We start from the raw sequence: 17922 nt of genomic DNA on the forward strand, positions 1-17922 counted from the left end.
GTTCATGGGACAGGTCTCCTCTCTAGGGCTATTCTCCCTCTATGCAGAAACCTGAATTTCAGTGCCTTATTATTTCTGTAGCACTGTGATGCTAAAATGTCTGGCTCTGCCTCTTGCCCTGTCTGCTCCACTGCTCCCCCAGACCCCTGGGTGCTCCCTGACGCCCCCCCGGTCCCGGTGGGTCCAGCCGCTACTCCAGCCCGGGTTTTCTTCCCTAACCCGGTATATGGCTGACTTGACCCAATTCTCCGTTCAGTTAACGGTCCTGACAGGCGCTCTCGAGGGACAAGAAGGCTCCCTTGTTCCGGGCACGCCCGTCTTGGAAGTCGGACTCCAATCGGTCAAGCCGTTTTGCGCCCAAATCGGACAACCGCAAACCCACTTCTGCATGCAGTAAGGCCCCCACCCGCTGTTTCTTTCGGGTGAGAGGTCGTCTCTTGTTTCTCCGAGTCATCTGGATCCCATATATTCAGGACTCTGGGGTCAGGGACGTGGTGTCCAACGGTTACCGGATCAAATTCGCCTCCCTTCCGGGGGATCGCTTTTTTTCGTTTCCAGGCCCCCCGGTCTCCTCCTATCGCAAAGCAATTTAGAGCAGCTCTCCAATCCCTGCTTCTCCAGGGGGTTTTCGGCCCTGTTCCTCAAGGGGAACGTTTTTCGGGGTTCCTTTCAAACCTTTTTGTGGTCCCCAAAGGGTCGGTTCTGTGCGCCGATTCTGGATCTCAAGCGTCTCAACCGTCTCTTTCCCATCCGCCACTTCAGAATGGATTCTCTCCATTCGGTAGTGGCGTCTCTGGAACAAGGAGAGTTCCTTCCATCGGTGGACATCAAGGATGCCTACCTCCATGTGTCATTATTTCCGGGCCATCATCGGTACCTCTGCTTTGCGGTTCCAGAAGGGTACTTTCAATTGTAGTCCTCCCCTTGGTCTAGCCTTGGCGCCTTGGGTCTTTACGAGATCCTGGCACCAGTGATGGGCCTGTTACGGTCAAGGGGAATCTCGGTGACACCTACCTGACGACCTTCTCATCAGGCTCCAACCAGAGCCCAGACTCTGGAGAATCTGGACGTCACTCTCCACACTCTGACTCGCTTTGGGTGGATGATCAACCGGGACAAGTCAGTCCTCCGTCCTACCCAGTCTCTAACCCTTCCGGGACTTCGATTCTTCACGGCCTCTCCCCGAATTGGTCTTCCGGGACAGACGTCTGGCGCTCCGGTCGGGGGGTCCGCCCCCTTCGGCCCCAGGTATCAGTCTCCATCCGTATTTGTATGGAGGTACCGCCCCCTTCATCTGGAGATTCTCTCTCGATGGGACAGGTCTCCTCTATCCATCGATCGTCAGATTGTTCTCGCATGGTCCGTCAGTCTTTGCTCTGGGGGCTCCGCCCCCTTTTCCTCCAGAGGCGGTTGTTTCTTCCCCTTCTCTGGCAGGTGGTTACAACGGATGCCAGCCTGGGGCGGCGTGTTCCGGGATTGGACGGTTCAGGGACTCTGGTCTCCCCTGGAGACCCTTCTTCTGATAAACATATTGGAATTGTGGGCGATTCTTCTTTTCTTATTCATTGGGAGTTCCGTCTTCAGTCCCGTCCCAGTCTTCCGTGTTCTGTCAGATAACGCCACATCCATGTCGTACATAAATCGACAGGACGGCTCTTGCAGCTCGGCAACCATGGCCGAGGTGACCAAGATTCTCACTTGGAACGGGAACAAGGTTCCGGCCATCTCGGCGATTCACATTCAGGGAGTGCTCCACTGGGAAGGGGACTTCCTCAGTCGGTCCTCACCGACCCCGGCGAGTGGTCTCTACATCCGGAGGTCTTTGTGCAGCTCTGCGACCTCTGGGGCATTCCGGAAGTGGACCTCTTTGCGTTCCGGCTCAATCACTTGATCCCGCCGTTGAGTTCCAAGTCCCGGGACCCTCAGGATCTGCCGTGGGTGCCCTAGTGGTTTCTTGGTTTCGCCCTACCCTATTTGTTCCCTCCTCTTCCGCACCTTCCCAGGCTGTTGAGACATATCAAAGCAGAGGACGTTCCCGCCATTCTGGTAGCTCCAGATTGGCCCCGAAGGTCGTGGCACGCCGACGTAGTCAGGCTCCTGGACGACACTCCCCTGCGCCTTACGATCCGCCCATGCACCTACTCGCTGAGGGTCCTCGTTGCCACCCCATTTTACAGTCGCTACATTCGACAGCGTGGCTGTTGAGACCACGGTTCTGAGGGCTGCGGGTACTCTTTCCAGTCATTCACACTTTGCTCAAGGCTCGTAAGCCCTCCTCCGCAAGAATTTACCACCGTTCTTGGCGGTCTTATCTTTGTTGGTGTTCGGCTCAGGGCTTCTCTCCGGTAACCTTCTCGGTTCCCGTCTTCTCTCCTTTTAGCAGTCTGGGTTGGAACTGGGGTTGTCTCTCAGTTCCCTTAAAGGTCAGGTTTCGGGCTTGCTATTCTTTTCCAGCAGCCTCTGGCTTCTAATTCTCATGTCCGGACCATCCTTCAAGGAGTAGCGCACGCTGTTCCTCCTTATCTGTCCTCTTCTCCCCCTTGGGACTTGAAATTGGTTCTGAGTGCCCTCCAGGGTGCACCCTTGGAGCCCCTTAGAGAGGTGTCTCTCCGCCTCCTTTCTTGGAAAGTGGTTTTTCTTGTGGCTTGTCTGAACTGGAAAGTCTTTCCTGCCGTTCTGCGTTTCTGGTGATCCATCAGGACAAGGTCGTTTTTTTCCGGCCAGATGGTCTCTGCTTTTCATCTCAATGAGGACATTGTCCTCCCGTCCTTTTGTCCTGCTCCCTCTCATCCTGAGGAGCACTTACTACACAAGCTGGATGTAGTCCGGGCTGTTCGGGCTTATCCTTCCATCTCTTCATTTCGTCAGTGTGATTCCTTTTTTGTCCTTATGGAAGGTCGTCGCAAGGGACAACCTGCTTCCAAGGCCACCATTTCTAGGTGGATTCGGTCCGCCATTTCGGAAGCCTATCGCTGCAAGGGGAGAATTCCTCCTTTCAAGGTTGTGGCTCATTCTACCCGTTCTGTTGGGGCATCCTGGGCTCTCCAGAATAGAGCCTCGGCCTCGCAGATTTGCAGGCGGCTACCTGAACGTCTTTGCACACTTTCTCGAGGTTTTACCGAGTTCATACTTTCGCATCGGCTGATGCTAGTCTGGGGCGTAAAGTGTTGCAGGCGGCGGTATATCGGCCGTCTGCCTGATTACTTATCTGCCCACCCAAGGGACGGCTTTTGTACGTCCCACGGTCTGTGTCCCCCAATGGAGCCGATAGAGAAAAGGAGATTTTTTTTAACACTTACCGTAAAATCTCTTTCTCGAAGGATCCGTTGGGGGACACAGTTCCTGCCCTTTTTGGGATATTTCCTTTGGTTCTCTGTCCGAGGGTGTGTTCAGTTATGTTTTTTCTTCTGCTTCTCGGACAGTTTTGGGTCTTCTTGACCTGATGGTCTCCTCCTATTGCTATAGAACTTAAACTGATTACCTCAGAGCCTGAAGGCGGGTATATCCTGCTGGGAGGAGCCGACTTTTTTGTTGTTGCCATAGTGTCACACCTCCTAGAGACAGCAAGATACACCCACGGTCTGTGTCCCCCAATGGATCCTTCGAGAAAGAGATTTTACAGTAAGTGTTAAAAATTCTCCTTTTTCTAACCCCCTATAACTTTATTATATTTCTGTATACTGGAAAGTATGAGGGCTCATTCATACATTCTGTATACAGGAATGTATGTATGACTGCCGTGATCTGTTTTTATCTGTAACATTTTTGTATGCAATTACTAGAGTTCATTCACTGGGGCCCCCAGCGATCACATGGATGGGACCCCGACACTCTAAGTGAGGAGCGTATGTCACACAATTCATTCATTTATATGGGAGCACCGATAATGCCTAAGAGCTGTTCTCTGGTCTTTTTCAGTGGTCCCCAAGGATTGAATGGAGTGAGTGCCGGTGTGAGGTTCAGAACTGCACTCAGTGCAGTTTTAAGTTGAAAGGGAGAAGGCAGAGATGGGCAGGATGCAATTCTGCACCTCCTTCAGCTCCTCTCCCCTCTCTCAGGAGGACTTAAATTCTCACATCCTCCTGAAGGTGGTGTATGAAAATGTACATCCAGGAGCAGGGCTGTAAAAGTCTCTTGTGGTCGTGTGACTGAGCCATTGTGTTAATCTACGTCCAGGGGACTGTGCACCTCCCTTGACAGGAGAGTGTTTCTCACAACCCCCTGGACGTAGATTTTTACTAGGGATGTCCCAATACAATTCATTTTTTTTCTTTTTTTTTTTTAAGACACAAGTACGAGTACCGATACTTTTTCTTAAGTACTCGCAAATGCCAATTACCGACACTTTTTGCAGTGTCATGTGACATTTAATTTTTTTTTATTCCTTTAATGGGGAAGTTTTTTTTTTTAGTTTTTAGAAGAGGGTTTTTTATATTAAAAACATTTTTTTATTTTATTTAACATTTTTTGAAAAGGGGGTAATTCATTTTTTATTGGGAAGAGGTTAATTCATATTCATTTTTAACAATTTTTTTTTTTTTACTTCAGTACATGCAATCTGTGGATTGCATACACTTATCAATGCTATGCCATATCATAGCAGTGATCAGTGTTATCGGCTCTCCTTTACTACTGCCTGTCATGGCTGGCAACAGTAAAGGAATGACGATCGGACGGACGGAGCAGGGTAAGGGACCTCCGGCCATCCTCAGAGCTGATCAGGACACCACGATTACACCACAGTGATTCCGATCAGCATACCTGAGCTAACCGGCAGTACATCTCAGGACTTTTAGATACCGCAATCAACTTTGATTGCAGCGTCTAAAGGGTTAATGCACGTCCCGGCTATGATATGTGCTCAGCTGTCGAGTGCACTGCATAGCTTGGGAGCAGAGAGTGCAGGCGGCTTTCCGCACCTCCATGATACCTGCCGGCAGGATTCCCGCTGGCAGGTTTAGGATTATGGTTTAGGTATCGAAGACATTTGCGTGAGTAAAAGTACTCGTGTAAGTGTCCAGTATCGGTCCCGATAACAGTATCTGTATCGGGACACACCTTATTTACACAGCTGTCAAAATCTCTGTCCAGGAGCGGAGCTGTGAAAATCTACGTTGTCCTCCTGAGGGAGGGGCGAGGGGGGAGCTACTGTGTACGGGGCTGAGGGAGGTGCAGAACTGTGTCCTGCCCATCTTTGTCTTCCCCTCCCCTCGCTATAAGTTCAGAAATCTCCAAACAGCTTGAGGGGAGGGGCAGATGTAAAATTGCATGGGGCGCAGTTCCTGCACCTCACACCGGCTGGAGCACGCACTCTGCACTGAGCGTCAAGTCCCGTCCCGGTGATTGCTTGGGCCCCAGTGGTTGGACCCCCCCCCCCCCCTGCGATCAGCTACTTATCTCCTATCCTATGGATGGGGGAAAGTAATTTTTCCCTGGAGATTTCCTTTAATGCAAGCTATTCTATCTTTTTAAGGAACAGCGTCTTAGAGAAATTTCTGTTGTGTCAAATTCTACACCCGGATCAACCTCTCCAAGCACTTTATCTGGAAAAAGTGTTAATACCAGTTCAGCTGTTGATTTATTCTCAACACCTGCACCAACAACTAATAGGTGAGCTTAGAAATGTAATTATTAAGTGGGAGTATAAGGTTGTGTTTCCACGTTGTTGACCATCTGTATTGTTCACCAATGGTCGTGCAATGTTGCCAATAATCCTTTCCACAAGAAGATTTAGCACGGATTCCGTTTTGTAGCCTCCAATTGATCTAGTCCTAGAACCTTCTGTGACAGATCTATCTGTTTCATTATTTCTTAATATTACATATATTTTGTGAGGATTTTGGGGGAAATTTATGAAGTTTTACAAATATTTAAAAATGTTTCTTAAAGTGTTACACTCATTAATAAAATCTTTTGACATGTCAATCAGACATGTCAGAAGTTGTTGATTATCCCGGTCTTACTGCATAGACCTGCTGAGATAGTGAGTTATTAGCAGGGGAAGTGGGCAGGATTGTGCCCCAGACTGCCGTGAGAGTTGTACATTTCTCTGCATAGAAGTTTATGCAGAGAAATGGACGGATCTCTTGACTGGTTGGGGAGCGGAGGACAATGTTGCCCACTTCCCCAGGTAAAAACTTCCTTAGTGTTGACAGTCTTAAAGGGTATAGCTAAAAGGCAGTCTGTGACTGAAGGTTAGCTTCTCTGTCTTAGGAGGGTCTGTAGTTCTGAATACAAAACCACAGACTATAGTTAGGTTACAATGACCTGACCTTCACGTACAGCACCGGTGAGAAAAAGATGATTATCGGATAATTGGCAAACACCTAATATGCATTAAAAGGTAATTCTGAAGAGTGTTTTCTCCTAATTGTCATTGCCCTCAAAGTCCTCATGTTGTAAATTTAAAAGCATTTGTTCTTTTCAGCATGCCGAACCTTACCAGTGATCTGTTTGACTTGCAACCAACGTTTGTACCAACAGTACAAAGTACTCCTGCCATAGCAACTTCGACAAACAATACATGGGGAGGTAGGTTAAAGTTTTGTTTTGGCAGTGATGGGAGTTTAAAAATGTTATACATGGTATGTCTTGAGGATCTTGCTTTTGACCTTTTTACATGTTGAAATTGTTGTTAAAGATATATTTGTGGCATATACATACAACCGCCTAGAAAAAGATTAGTGGGTCTGACTGGAGATGAAGTGACACATCTCTCTTCTAGCAATTGTCAGGGATCAGGCCCTCGCTGGTTGGACATTGGTAGTAGAGATGAGCGAACTTACAGTAAATTCGATTCGTCACAAACTTCTCGGCTCGGCAGTTGATGACTTTTCCTGCATAAATTAGTTCAGCTTTCCGGTGCTCCAGTGGGCTGAAAAAGGTGGATACAGTCCTAGGAGACTCTTTCCTAGGAATGTATCCACCTTTTCCAGCCCACCGGAGCACCTGAAGGCTGAATTAATTTACGCAGGAAAAGTCATCAACTGCCGAGCCGAGAAGTTTGACAAATCGAATTTACTGTAAGTTCGCTCATCTCTAATTGGTAGATCATCACAGTCTTTGTTAAACCGACCCCTATATTGAATTGATTCTACAGGGTGGGCCATTTATATGGATACACCTTAATAAAATGGGAATGGTTGGTTATATTAACTTCCTGTTTGTGGCACATTAGTATATGTGAGGGGGGAAACTTTTCAAGATGGGTGGTGACCATGGCAGCCATTTTGAATCCAGCGTTTGTTTTTTCAATAGGAAGAGGGTCATGTGACACATCAAACTTATTGGGAATTTCACAAGAAAAACAATGATGTGCTTGGTTTTAATGTAACTTTATTCTTTCATGAGTTATTTACAAGTTTCTGACCACTTATAAAATGTGTTCAATGTGCTGCCCATTGTGTTGGATTGTCAATGCAACCCTCTTCTCCCACTCTTCACACACTGATAGCAACACCGCAGGAGAAATGCTAGCACAGGCTTCCAGTATCCGTAGTTTCAGGTGCTGCACATCTTGTATCTTCACAGCATAGACAATTGCCTTCAGATGACCCCAAAGATAAAAGTCTAAGGGGATCAGATCGGGAAACCTTGGGGGCCATTTAACTGGCCCACGACGACCAATCCACTTTCCAGGAAACTGTTAATGTAGGAATGTCCGAGCATTCCTAGATGAACAGTTTCCTGGAAAGTGGATTGGTCGTCTTGGGCCAGTTGAATGACCCCCAAGGTCTCCCGATCTGACCCCCTTAGACTTTTATCTTTGGGGTCATCTGAAGGCAATTGTCTATGCTGTGAAGATACGAGATGTGCAGCACCTGAAACTATGGATACTGGAAGCCTGTGCTAGCATTTCTCCTGTGGTGTTGCTATCAGTGTGTGAAGAGTGGGAGAAGAGGGTTGCACTGACAATCCAACACAATGGGCAGCACATTGAACACATTTTATAAGTGGTCAGAAACTGGTAAATAACTCATGAAAGAATAAAGTTACGTTAACCAAGCACATCATTGTTTTTCTTGTGAAATTCCTAATAAGTTTGATGTCACATGACCCTCTTCCTATTGAAAAAGCAAAAGTTGGATTCAAAATGGCCAGCATGGTCACCACCCATATTGAAACGTTTCCCCCCTCACATATACTAATGTGCCACAAACAGGAAGTTAATTTCACCAACCATTCCCATTTTATTAAGGTGTATCCATATAAATTGCCCCCCCCCCCCCCCTGTGTATAAACAGTCTCTGATCCATGGTTCTTTTGTGGTGTTTTGTTTTTTCTTTTATTTAACCCCTTCATGACCCAGCTAGTTTTGGCCTTCATGACCCAGTCCGTTTTTTTCATATCTGACATGTGTCTCTTTAAGTGGTAATAACTTTGAACTGCTTTTACCAAGCAAAGTGATTCAGAGATTGTTTTTTCGAGACATATTGTACTTTATATTGGTGATAAATTTTTGTTGATACATGAAGCGATTTTTGTGAAAAGCTCAAATTTGTGAAAAATGTAACATTTTTTCATTTTTCTATGTTTGAAACTCTCTACTTGTAAGAGAAATAGTCATGCCAAAAAAATGTAGTTATGAGTTCACATTCACAACATGTCTACTTTATGTTGGCATCATTTGTTAAACATTCCTTTACTTTTTTACGATATTAGAAGGCTTATATTATTATGAGCATTTTTTCAGATTTTCTACAAAAGTTCAAAATCAAGTTTTTTTATTGGGAACAATAACATTTTGAATATATATGTGTGTGTGTGTGTGTGTGTGTGTGTGTGTGTGTATAATATATATATATATATATACACACACACACGCATATATATATATATATATATATATATATATATATATATATATATATATATATATATGTATATCTCTCGTATTTATTGGGGTATACCACGCATCGGCCTATAACACGCACCCTCATTTTACCAAGGATTTTTGGGTAAAAAAAGTTTTTTACCCAAATATCCATGGTAAAATGAGGGTGCGTGTGTTTGCGCGTGTATACCCCGATACACCCCCAGGAAAGGCAGGGGGAGAGAGGTCATCGCTGCCCGCTTCTCTGCCCCTGCCTTTCCTGGTGTCTAGAGCCCTGCTGCCGCCGCTTCTCTACCGCTGGCTATCTGCGCCACTGCCCATTCTCTCCCCCTGACTATCGGTGCCGACGCCCCATTGCCGGCGCCGATAGCCAGGGGGAGAGAAGTGGCACCGACAGCCAGGGGGAGAGAAGGGGCAGCGGCACCCATTGCCGGCGCCGCTGCCCCGTTGCCTCCCTCCATCCCCGGTTGCATAATTAACTGTTGTCGGGGTCGGGTCCGCGCTGCTTCAGGCCTCCGGCGTGCGTCCCCTGCGTCGTTGCTATGCACGGCGCACTGACGTCATGCACCGTGCAACGCATAGCAACGACGCAGGGGACGCACGCCGGAGGCCTGAAGCAGCCCGGACCCGACCCCGGCAACAGGTAATTATGCAACCGGGGATGGGGGGAGGCAATGGGGCAGCGGCGCCGGCAATGGGTGGCGCTGCCCCTTTTCTCCCCCTGGCTGTCGGTGCCGGCACCGATAGGGGGAGAGAACGGGCAGCGGCGCCGATAGCCAGGGGGAGAGAAGGGCCGGCAGCAGGGCTCTAGACCCCAGGGCAGGCAGGGGCAGAGAAGCCGGCAGCGCTGGCTGTCTCTGCACCTGCAAAGCCGCTGCAGTTCATTGATTTAAAGCGCCCGCTTTAAATCATTGAACTGCAGCGGCTTATCGGCGTATAACACGCACATAGACGTTAGGCTAAAAATTTTAGCCTAAAAAGTGCGTGTTATACGCCGATAAATACGGTGTGTGTGTGTGTGTATATGTATATATATATAAATATAAATATATATATATATATATATATATATATATATATATATATATAATATATATATAAAAAAAAAATATATATATATATAATGTGTTTGTGTGTATAGATATAGATAGATAGATAGATAGATATATTATAATTATTTCTTTTATTTAAATTTTTTTAATGTTTTTTTTTTTTTTTACTTTACAATAGCTCCCTATTGTTTCTAGTGCCCAAAACATGCCGTACCAAGTTTTGGACACTAGGGGGAGCTGTTGTACAACTTAAAAAAAAAAAAAAAAAATTGAGAAAGTGAAAGTAAAGCATGCCGTCGGGCACGGGCAGATTGCCAACCACTGCAATACACCGGCAGCTCCGGACAGGTAAGGGACACCGGGGGGAAGGGGGACACTCTGCTCTCCTAGCAGAGCAGTGTGTGTCCCGATTCCAGTGATCGGGACACACACTCCACACTGCTTAGGATTTTTATGTGCGAAACGCTGCCTTCAGCTAGTCAGATTTGACTAGCTGGTAGGGGTGATCGCTGTGAGGGGGGGCGGACGAAACCCCCACTGGGTCCCGAGGCAAGATGGCTGGCTATCAGTGATAGCCACCATCTTACCGGGCGCAGCACTGCACTTTTAGCTGTGGTCAATATAATACAATTCAATACAATATAATATAATTCCCTTCCATGACGTACATGTATGCCATAGGTCGGGAAGGGGTTAATGCGACCACTGAACTTAAAATTCTACTTGCTCTATTCACAATAACAATTTTTAAAACACATCAATCTCGTGGTCTCATGCATACATCTCATACATCCATGGGTCGAGGTACAGTAGGGTGTCCCACAACTACTACATCTGAAAACTGCGTAAGACGCACTGTTTTCGTGATCTGTACCAATTTCTTGCAGTAATTGTTTTTGTTCTCTTGACAGGGCCTTTTTCATCATCAAATGGAGTTAGTTCCCCACCACACCTAGACATCTTTGACATGCAACCTGTTGAAGAGGTTGTAAAGTCTGCTCCCGCTTTCAATACATCTACATTTCCTTCCAAACCAACAATGGGACTTGTTAGTGGTAAATCTCATTTTAATAATTGCATTTCTACAGAAGTGTACATAGTTTCATGTCAAGCTCATATGACTTAAAACATATATATTTTATTAATAATCCTTAAGGAAGCCTGAATAGAGGGAGAATAAAATATCAAAAAAGCAATCCACTTTTTTAAGAGCTCATATAATATATATATATATATATATAAATAATATATTCTATGCTGATAATTGTTTAAAATTAAAACCTAAAGGCCTTAAGTGAGAGATTCAGATGACCTTCTAGTTTGTCAGTACAATCTTGCAGACCTTGTTTTGGTCAAAATTAATATCTACAAGAGTATTTCTAATTTTGTATCATATCTGGCTTGACTAGTGGCATTTGTGTGTGTTTGTCTGTCTAATGACTACACCAGATAGGAAATAACATTTATCAGAATTTTTCTTCCAGCTCCTGGGCCTGTAAGGTTTCTTTACATAAGCATAAAACAGCTGCCTGATACAAGTGCTAGTTGACTATATACATGTAGCTTGGTGCTTGTTAAAAGTATGCTTTATAAAGCTTAATTATTGTGAGTACACTTGGCAATAATCTGCCCGTTATCAGCACCTTCAGTCAGTCAGTCATATCTCAAGACAGAAAAAAGAGATGTTATGTGGAGCCCCTCAGTCGTTTTAACCTCACTCCAAACTAAAAAGGTGCTGGGGAAAGAAGTTTAAACATCCTCATATTGCTAATGCTTCAAGTGTTACACAGTGAACTCTTAATCTCTCACATGATGTATACTAATGAATTTTCAGTTGTCAGCTTTGAATTCCTTCGCTAGGGCAGTGTCCTAAGTTCTCAGCAACTCCAAAACGCCTCTCCTCCTGTCATGACTGACCTTAATCTGGAGGGGAGGGGTAACAGCCATAAAGGCATGGACCACTAAAAGGTTTTCCCATCTTTTAAAGTTATCCCTTTTGCACAAGATAGGAGATAACTAGCTGATTGTGTGGGGTCCAACCACTGCCTTCCCCCCCTAAAGTTATCCGTACTGTGATAAATCTGAGCCAATGTAGTTTTTAATGACAGTGTCAGTCTTTTGTCTCAGACAGATGGCAACCAGTCCCAGCTCATTCTGAGAAACGAAAGCCTTAGTGTCGGGGTAAACGTTAGCCTATTGTAATTGTTGCTTTTGACGTGAGTTCTTGCAGTGCAGATAGTGTCTGTTTATTAATGGATGCATGAATTTACAGATTAACTGCTTTCAAAACTGCACAAAACTAATAATCTGTAGAAAAGATGCTCCATACAGTGTGTCCCTGCCATTTTGAAATGCTTCTTGCCTGCCCGGTTTCTGCACTGAGACACTATTCTTACCCCAGCCATACAGGTTTTCAAGATTCCTTTGATACAGAGGATAAAACAGTTTTGGAAATGATTTGGGATTCATGCATCATAATATTACCACCACCATCCTGATGCATTACATGGAAAGTTTACACAGTGTTTAGATTTTTCAACATTATTTTTAGTATTCTCCTAAGTTGAGAATATTTGTCGCTTACAAATGGAATATTTTGTTTCTGTATTCTATTACTTGTAATGGATTTCTTTGTGTATAATTGCGTTTAGGTTTTCCAATTCAGTCAGGTGTACAGAATGCTTCTACAACAATGAATGTGGACTTTGATGCTGTATTTGGAACAAAGTCTTCTGCACATGAAAGTAACGAAACATCAGGTACTCTTAATTTGTCGAGCGAGAATAAGATATGTGTAGTATATGAAGCATCACTTTCTCGGTCGCTTCATTAGGGTACACAGACCATGGGTATATGCCGCTGCCACTAGGAGGCTGACGCTAGGCAAAAAAGGAACTCTGCTCCTCCCGGCAGGATATACCAGCCCACAGGCACTGCGCTAATCAGTTTTAGCTTCGTGTAAGTAGGAGGCAGACACAGATCTGGAGTTCTGCAGACCTGGTCTTTTTTATTGTTTTCTAGTTTGGGCCTGTATTAGGTTTTTCGCCCCTTTTTTTCTTTTATTGTTTTTAGGTGAAGGTTCAGGAGCATGGCGCTACCTGTTCCCCCATATGCGGCTAAGGGGCACAGGCATAGAGTATGCACTGTTAACCCCCTTCCCGCCAACGGCCAGCGCCTGGGGTTGCACCTTGGGTCCGGGTCCCCCTAATATCCCTGCTCGTCCCGCTGCCTCAGCCTAACATGACGCAGGTGACAAATAGCTGGCCAAAGACATCCAGGGTGAGTATTTTCGGGACAGGGTGAGTATGAATCCCCCTTCCCCTTCCTTCCCTGCCTTTACCCAGGGCTCTGATACTTTGGGCCTCGGGGGGACTTATTTATTCCCTATCTTTTATTTTCTCTGGGGCAGGGGTGCGGGCTCTGGAATCTTCAGCTTCTGCAGCTCCTCAGCTGCCATTACCGTGGCTGTACTGGACCAGACCCCTCATGGACTCCGGTGCCACCTGGATGGGACAGTCTGATGGGCTTCCTCTCCCCCCTCTTCGGGACACACATATCTCCACTACCTTGCGACTAGGCACAGTGACCTGGCTGCATTTTCTTACTAGTGGCCGGAGACATTCCTGCTGCCCCAGTGTTAGTCTTCTGGGGCAGTGTGTCTCCGGTCCCATGTTGCCGTCTGCTTCCCCGGTGGGAGCGCAACCGGCCCGTTTGTCACTCTTATGTTGCTGCTAGGCTCAGTGTCCTGATTGCATTTCTTTTATCTGCCGACCAGAGGCCCTCTGCTGCTGCCCCAGTGTTAATCTTCTTGGTGCAGCAGGTCTCTGGTCCCCTGGCCTGGCGCTTCCCCAGCGGGGGAGGAACCGGCCGCGTCACTCAGCTAGACCTCCTGCCCAGCTACTGTAACTGCCGCCGATCGTGCGGCCGGGTGGTGGAGGGGGCGGCCTCGTCATGCTGCCAGTCCCCTGGCCCCCGTCTCTATCTCTCCCTCCCCATTCCACTCCTTACTGTATCGGGCAGTCTCTGGGGGCATTGTTTCTCCAGCATGCCCTTTCTTCCTGGCGGTCCGCGCTATTTCCTGAAATGAAAGTGTAAAAAAGGAAAAATAAATCCTGCTTCACTTTTCCCGGGCACTCTGCGCCCTCCAGTGGCTGCTTTATGTACAGCTCTGCTTCCATTGTGTGCTTGGCTCCCCTTTGGTGGCCAAAAGTTGTCACTACAACCTTAGTGTATTTTTATGGGTTTTTCTCCTGCCCTTCTCTGTAGGGCTGCCGGGAATCAAGCGTAGTATCTGTTCTTATCAGTTTCTCATCTTTTATGTCCCCTATCTGGCATCATATATTAAATGGATTTTGGAGAAAGGGGTGTGATCTCACGCCTGCTTCTGTCGCACTAGAAGTGTGTCCGTTAGGGCAGTTTCTGCAGGTTCAGTACACCCCACAATGAAATGCTTGGTTCTTGTTTCCGAGTATTGCGGCACTTGCCTTTTTTTGCACAGTTCCATTATGCTTACATATACTGCAGACTTGGAGTCGGCACAAAGTGCTCCTGGCCCCATGTTCCTGAGTGTCCTTTTTTTTTTGAGTCTTTTTTTTGTGGCCGCTTCCCTTCCGTTGGTTACTTTTACTGGGTTATAGAGTTTTTTCTGGAGCTTCAGACTTGGGGACATTAATCTGCATTGCTCGCCACGCTGCTTTTAACTTAGCTGCTTCTCCAGTACTCCACTGTGAGTGAGAGTTAACCGATATATAATGGACCCTCTGCACCATCCATAGAGGTTGGGACTTCTTCCGCAACTGCAATTCTGGTACTCCACTGTGAGTGAGAGTTGACCGATGTATGATGGACCCTCTACACCATCCATGGAGGTTAGGATGTCCACCGCAGCTGAGTGAGAGTTCTCTGATGTACAGTGGAACTTCTCTACCATCCATCGAGGTTACGTCGTCTGCCGCATCAGTGTTTGCTGTTCCGGTATCCGGCTATATGTCGGAGTTGACTGGTTTGATTGGATGTCTGCGGCATCCACAGCCGCAGTCCTGATGCACCACGGCATGTGGGTGTCACAGGGAGGGTGTCCCCACATGTTCACAGGTCTTCCCAACGTCTATGGGAGCGCACTTTCTCCCACCTTTGCGTCTGAATTCCGGTTCGCCACTACCAGTGGGAGACTACCAAACTTTTGTGTCCCTGCAGGTGCAAAGGGCCGTTAACGACAACGGCATTCGTTTACATGGGTGGTGTCCCATTGGTTTACGGCGGTATTGCCTTTTCATATAAGGGGCCCAGTGGGTACCCCTGCGTATTTCTAGGACGCTTGCTGGTACTGGCGTCCACCTTTCCCCCCCCCCCTCCAGAGGTGGGGTATCATTGATCCTCTGGTGACAATGGTGGTTACCCACTATAGCATACTCAGCTCATTTCACCCCTAACGGGGAGCCTGCTTGGCCAGTACAGCCGTTTCTTTCATTCCTGGTTTATTAGTAGTCTGGCTGTACTATTGCTTCTTATGGGATGCCTAGCATTGCTCATGCCGCTTTGGATCACGCCCCCCCAGAGTTGGGGTGGAGTGTCATAGGTTTCCGCTATTTATGGGCAGTCTTTGCATTTCCCTATTCTAGGTGATGTGCTGTAAATCTTCTAATGCTCCTTCCTGTGGCTGGTTCAGCCATCTCGCTTACTCCTTCCACTGCCTGCTTTTGGGGTAGCTCTGTGGGGTGTTTTCAGCCCTTATGCTTCCACTTCTTTAAAGATGGTAGAGCTGCCCTTGTACGTTTCCTGCTTTTGCAGCCATTGTCCTTTGGTTTTTCTGTATCGGAGGGTTTCTTTCTCCATTCCTACTCTTCTCCTTTTTGGTGGAGTTCTGATGCATTTGGTCTAGTTGCAGCTGTTGCTGTCTGGTGGATGCCATCCTGATTTTTCCATTGACCTTCTTGGGCACTTGTTAGTCCTGCATGGGCTGTTCCTGTTTTCTCCCACTCTTCCTCTCAGGTGGGTAGTGTCGATTCTGGTTATGTCTGTACCCTGGCTTCTCCAGCCCCTCATACTGCCCTCTTTCCTTAACGGGGGATGTCTTGTTTGGGAGCCGTCCTGGTGGTCCCTGGACTTCCTGTTATTCTCCAGTGATCTTTCTGCTTGGGGTGTCTCTTGACCTTCCTCATTATGCCCTTTCTGTTCGAGCTGTCTTGGGCTTCCCGAGGTTACCCGACTGTCTTGGCTTTGGCAGGTCACTCCTCCCTTTTTGGGAGTGTGTCAATGGTACCGGGCTTGCCCGACAGTCTGAGTGAGCTTGATTCAATGCCCTGGACTGCTCTTCTGTTCCCTCGCCTTGTCGCTTTGTCTGGTTGACTTCTCGCTGGGTCCCCTCTGTTTTCCTCTTGGGACTGGTCTTTCTGAACTGTTGCTCTCTTGGTCTGCCATTCCGTTCTTGCTACCCAGTCTCTTGGGTCTGCACGGGCAGGGCAGCATGGTGACCTCAGGGGTAGTGGTGCCTTTTTATTTTATCCGCTATTTTCCCCCAAGGGATGTCACCTTTTTTCCCCCCTGGCGGCCCCAGTTTGTTTGGGATCCTTCCCTTCGGTATTCTGCCTTTTCAGACCCTCCTTGCCTTGGGCTCTCTTACAGGTGGCCTTTTCCATGCCTCTTTCTCTGGGGTGGTTTTACTGATGCTTCCACTGTTCCGGAGGTTCTTGTTCCTGGCCTTGGCGGGGTTTTCGGTCTCTCTTCTCTCTGCCGTTTCTCTGCAGGAGGCAGTTTGTTTGCCGCTCCATGCCCTGTCCCGGCCTAGGTGCTCGTCATCCGCAGTGTTTTGCTCCGGCTTGAGGTTCTCCATCTCACCGGGTTCAGGGCTCCTGGGTCCCTCCATTTCCTTTTTGGCTCTGGGATTCTCTGTTCCTCTGGGCGGCTGCTCCATTGTTCCGGATGATTCTGCTCTTCCCCACCGGCCTGTTTACTTCCACCTTCTCCCTCCACCGTAGAAGAAGCCCTGTGTGGAGGGGTTGGGGTTGTGGGCATGCAGGTTGTTCTGGTTGCCCAGTCTGGCCGCTTCACGAGTCTTGGACGGGTGTAGTCCATCTTTGTCGCAAGCCCTTTCCCACACTCTTGGCTATGCGGCGTACTCTTTGGGATCTCTCTTTCACCTGGTTTTTGGCGGGATGGCTTTGGGTTTGTAGATTGAGTCTGGGCCTCTCGGTTAATGGGTGGTCAGCGGGTGCATCTTGCCCTAGCCACCTTCCTGACCGGTTCTTTGTACGCTCTGGCCTGGACATGAGTCTTGCTCTCTTTGTCCCATTCTGGCTGCTCTGGGTTCCAGCTTCTGAGTCTTGTCTTCTTGCTGGCTGTGCTCAGCTGCCTTTCTCATATCTGCCTGTGGGCAGGTATATCCTGCTGGGAGGAGCCGATTTTTTGTTGTATTTTTTTATTTATTTTTTTTGAGCCTAGTGTCAGCCTCCTAGTGGCAGCAGCATATACCTCCTGTGTTCCACAATGAAGGCTACGAGAGAGGTTTTACGGGGAGTACAAAAAAAAATCTCCTTGTTCCCTGCATATATGCAATGATCTTCAGATCTGTACATAAATGTGTTTTCTTAACTGTTACACAGAAGACATGATGATATGAAGTATGTTTAAGAATTAAAAATATCTCGTATGAATTGATAGTAAATCTCAAAGGTTATTTATATGACTATATTAAGATAAAGGTATTTTATCATTTCTCTATCTGCTCCATTGGGGGACACAGACCGTGGGTGTATGCTGCTGTCTCTAGGAGGTGTGACACTATGGTAATAAAAAAAGTCGGCTCCTCCCAGCAGGATATACCCGCCTTCAGGCCCTGAGGTAATCAGTTTTAGCTTGGTGTCTTGCAGGAGGTGGACATGGTCTGGAGTTCTCCAGACCAAGTCTTCTGATTTATTGTTTTCCTAGTATAGGGACATGTTAGTTTTTCATTCCTTTTTCTTTCATGTTTTCAGGTGGGGACTCCGGTTCCCGGTTTCCCCATTGCGAGTAAGGGGGCACAGACATTGCGTATATGCG

At 47.1% G+C, this 17922-nt stretch overlaps 1 protein-coding gene and 1 non-coding gene across 7 annotated transcripts in view; both read left to right on the plus strand.

Moving 5' to 3' along the window:
• Positions 1–17922, plus strand: part of LOC130290303 (phosphatidylinositol-binding clathrin assembly protein-like) — a 99280-nt gene that overhangs the window by 54813 nt on the left and 26545 nt on the right. For 5 of the 6 annotated variants that reach the window (XM_056537729.1, XM_056537723.1, XM_056537727.1 and 2 more), the window contains 4 exons: positions 5474–5610; positions 6428–6531; positions 10797–10940; positions 12537–12644. In XM_056537729.1, the coding sequence (XP_056393704.1) occupies positions 5474–5610; positions 6428–6531; positions 10797–10940; positions 12537–12644 (493 nt within the window). The remainder of the gene's footprint in view (positions 1–5473; positions 5611–6427; positions 6532–10796; positions 10941–12536; positions 12645–17922) is intronic. The other variant, XM_056537724.1, reaches the window with a different exon arrangement.
• LOC130292164 (U2 spliceosomal RNA) lies at positions 14136–14326 on the plus strand. The gene has a single exon (XR_008848091.1). It is a non-coding gene; the product is annotated as a U2 spliceosomal RNA (small nuclear RNA).

The sequence above is a fragment of the Hyla sarda genome, chromosome 9 (genome assembly GCF_029499605.1).
Source record: "Hyla sarda isolate aHylSar1 chromosome 9, aHylSar1.hap1, whole genome shotgun sequence".
Classification (NCBI taxonomy): Eukaryota; Metazoa; Chordata; class Amphibia; order Anura; family Hylidae; genus Hyla; species Hyla sarda.